This window comes from Archocentrus centrarchus, chromosome 8 (assembly GCF_007364275.1).
Source record: "Archocentrus centrarchus isolate MPI-CPG fArcCen1 chromosome 8, fArcCen1, whole genome shotgun sequence".
NCBI lineage: Eukaryota > Metazoa > Chordata > Actinopteri > Cichliformes > Cichlidae > Archocentrus > Archocentrus centrarchus.
This window is the reverse complement of record NC_044353.1, coordinates 14821106-14822084: the sequence shown is the minus strand read 5'-3', so window position 1 is coordinate 14822084 and position 979 is coordinate 14821106. Positions and strand designations below refer to the sequence as shown.

General features: G+C 40.9%; 1 gene segment (V, D, J or C); it reads right to left on the bottom strand.

Moving 5' to 3' along the window:
* Positions 1-249: 249 nt before the first annotated feature.
* On the bottom strand, positions 250-709 carry LOC115783999 (Ig heavy chain V region 914-like). The segment is given in 2 exon segments: positions 250-566; positions 661-709. Coding segments are annotated over 2 exon segments (366 nt in total).
* Positions 710-979: the final 270 nt, after the last annotated feature.

Below are 979 nucleotides of genomic sequence, written 5' to 3'. Positions count from 1 at the left end.
CTTCTCATTCAAAGAAATCAGAAGTTATTTTGGTAATGGCAATTTTATTTATATAGCACATTTCAGTGCATGCAAACTCAATGAGCTTAAAACAGAAGACCAAAATATAAAAACCTTGTGTAGGTTTACAATGCCTTAAGGCAGTAAAAAACAACAAAACATAATAAAACCAAGCAAAACAGAATTAAGCTAAACCAAACCACAGAAGACTACTGTGAGATTTTTGTACAGCTGCTCAAACGTGTTCAGTCACTGTGAGTCTCGAGCACAATAATAAACAGCAGAATCTTCAGTCTTCAGGCTGTTCATCTGCAGATACAGCTGCTGTCTGTTGTTGTCTCTGGAGATGGTAAATCGGCCTTGAACTGACTGAGAGTAGTACTTGTTGCTACCACTACCAGTATCAAGAGCAGCAACCCACTCCAGTCCTTTTCCAGGAGTCTGTCTCACCCAATGCATCCAGTAGCTACTGAATGTGAATCCAGAGGCTGTGCAGGTCAGTGTGTGGGACTCTCCAGGCCGTTTAACCACTGATTCAGATTCTGTCAGAGTCTGACCATCAACACCTGTTAATGCAAACAAGAAAACATTACTGTATGTGAGACATGTTAGTAACACAAAGATAAACCTGATCAAAGCAAGATCAGTTAGAGTATTCACCTGCCCAGCAGAGCATTAAAAGCAGCAGTCCTGCCCTGCAGTCCATCATGTTACACTGTGTGTCCTCTGTTTTCAGCAGTCAGATAAATAGAGGTGAGATGAAAAACTTTGCATTGACTCCTCCTATGAGAAAGAAAAGTCATGTACATGTATACTAGAAATAGGAAAAATGAATCTGCTTATAGTAATAATGATGTGAGGGTCAGAAACAAAATGCAAAGTGTGTGTGTGTGTGTGTGTGTGTGTGTGTGTGTGTGTGTGTGTGTGTGTGTGTGTGTGTGTGTGTGTGTGTGTGTGTGTGAGAGAGAGAGAGAGTGTG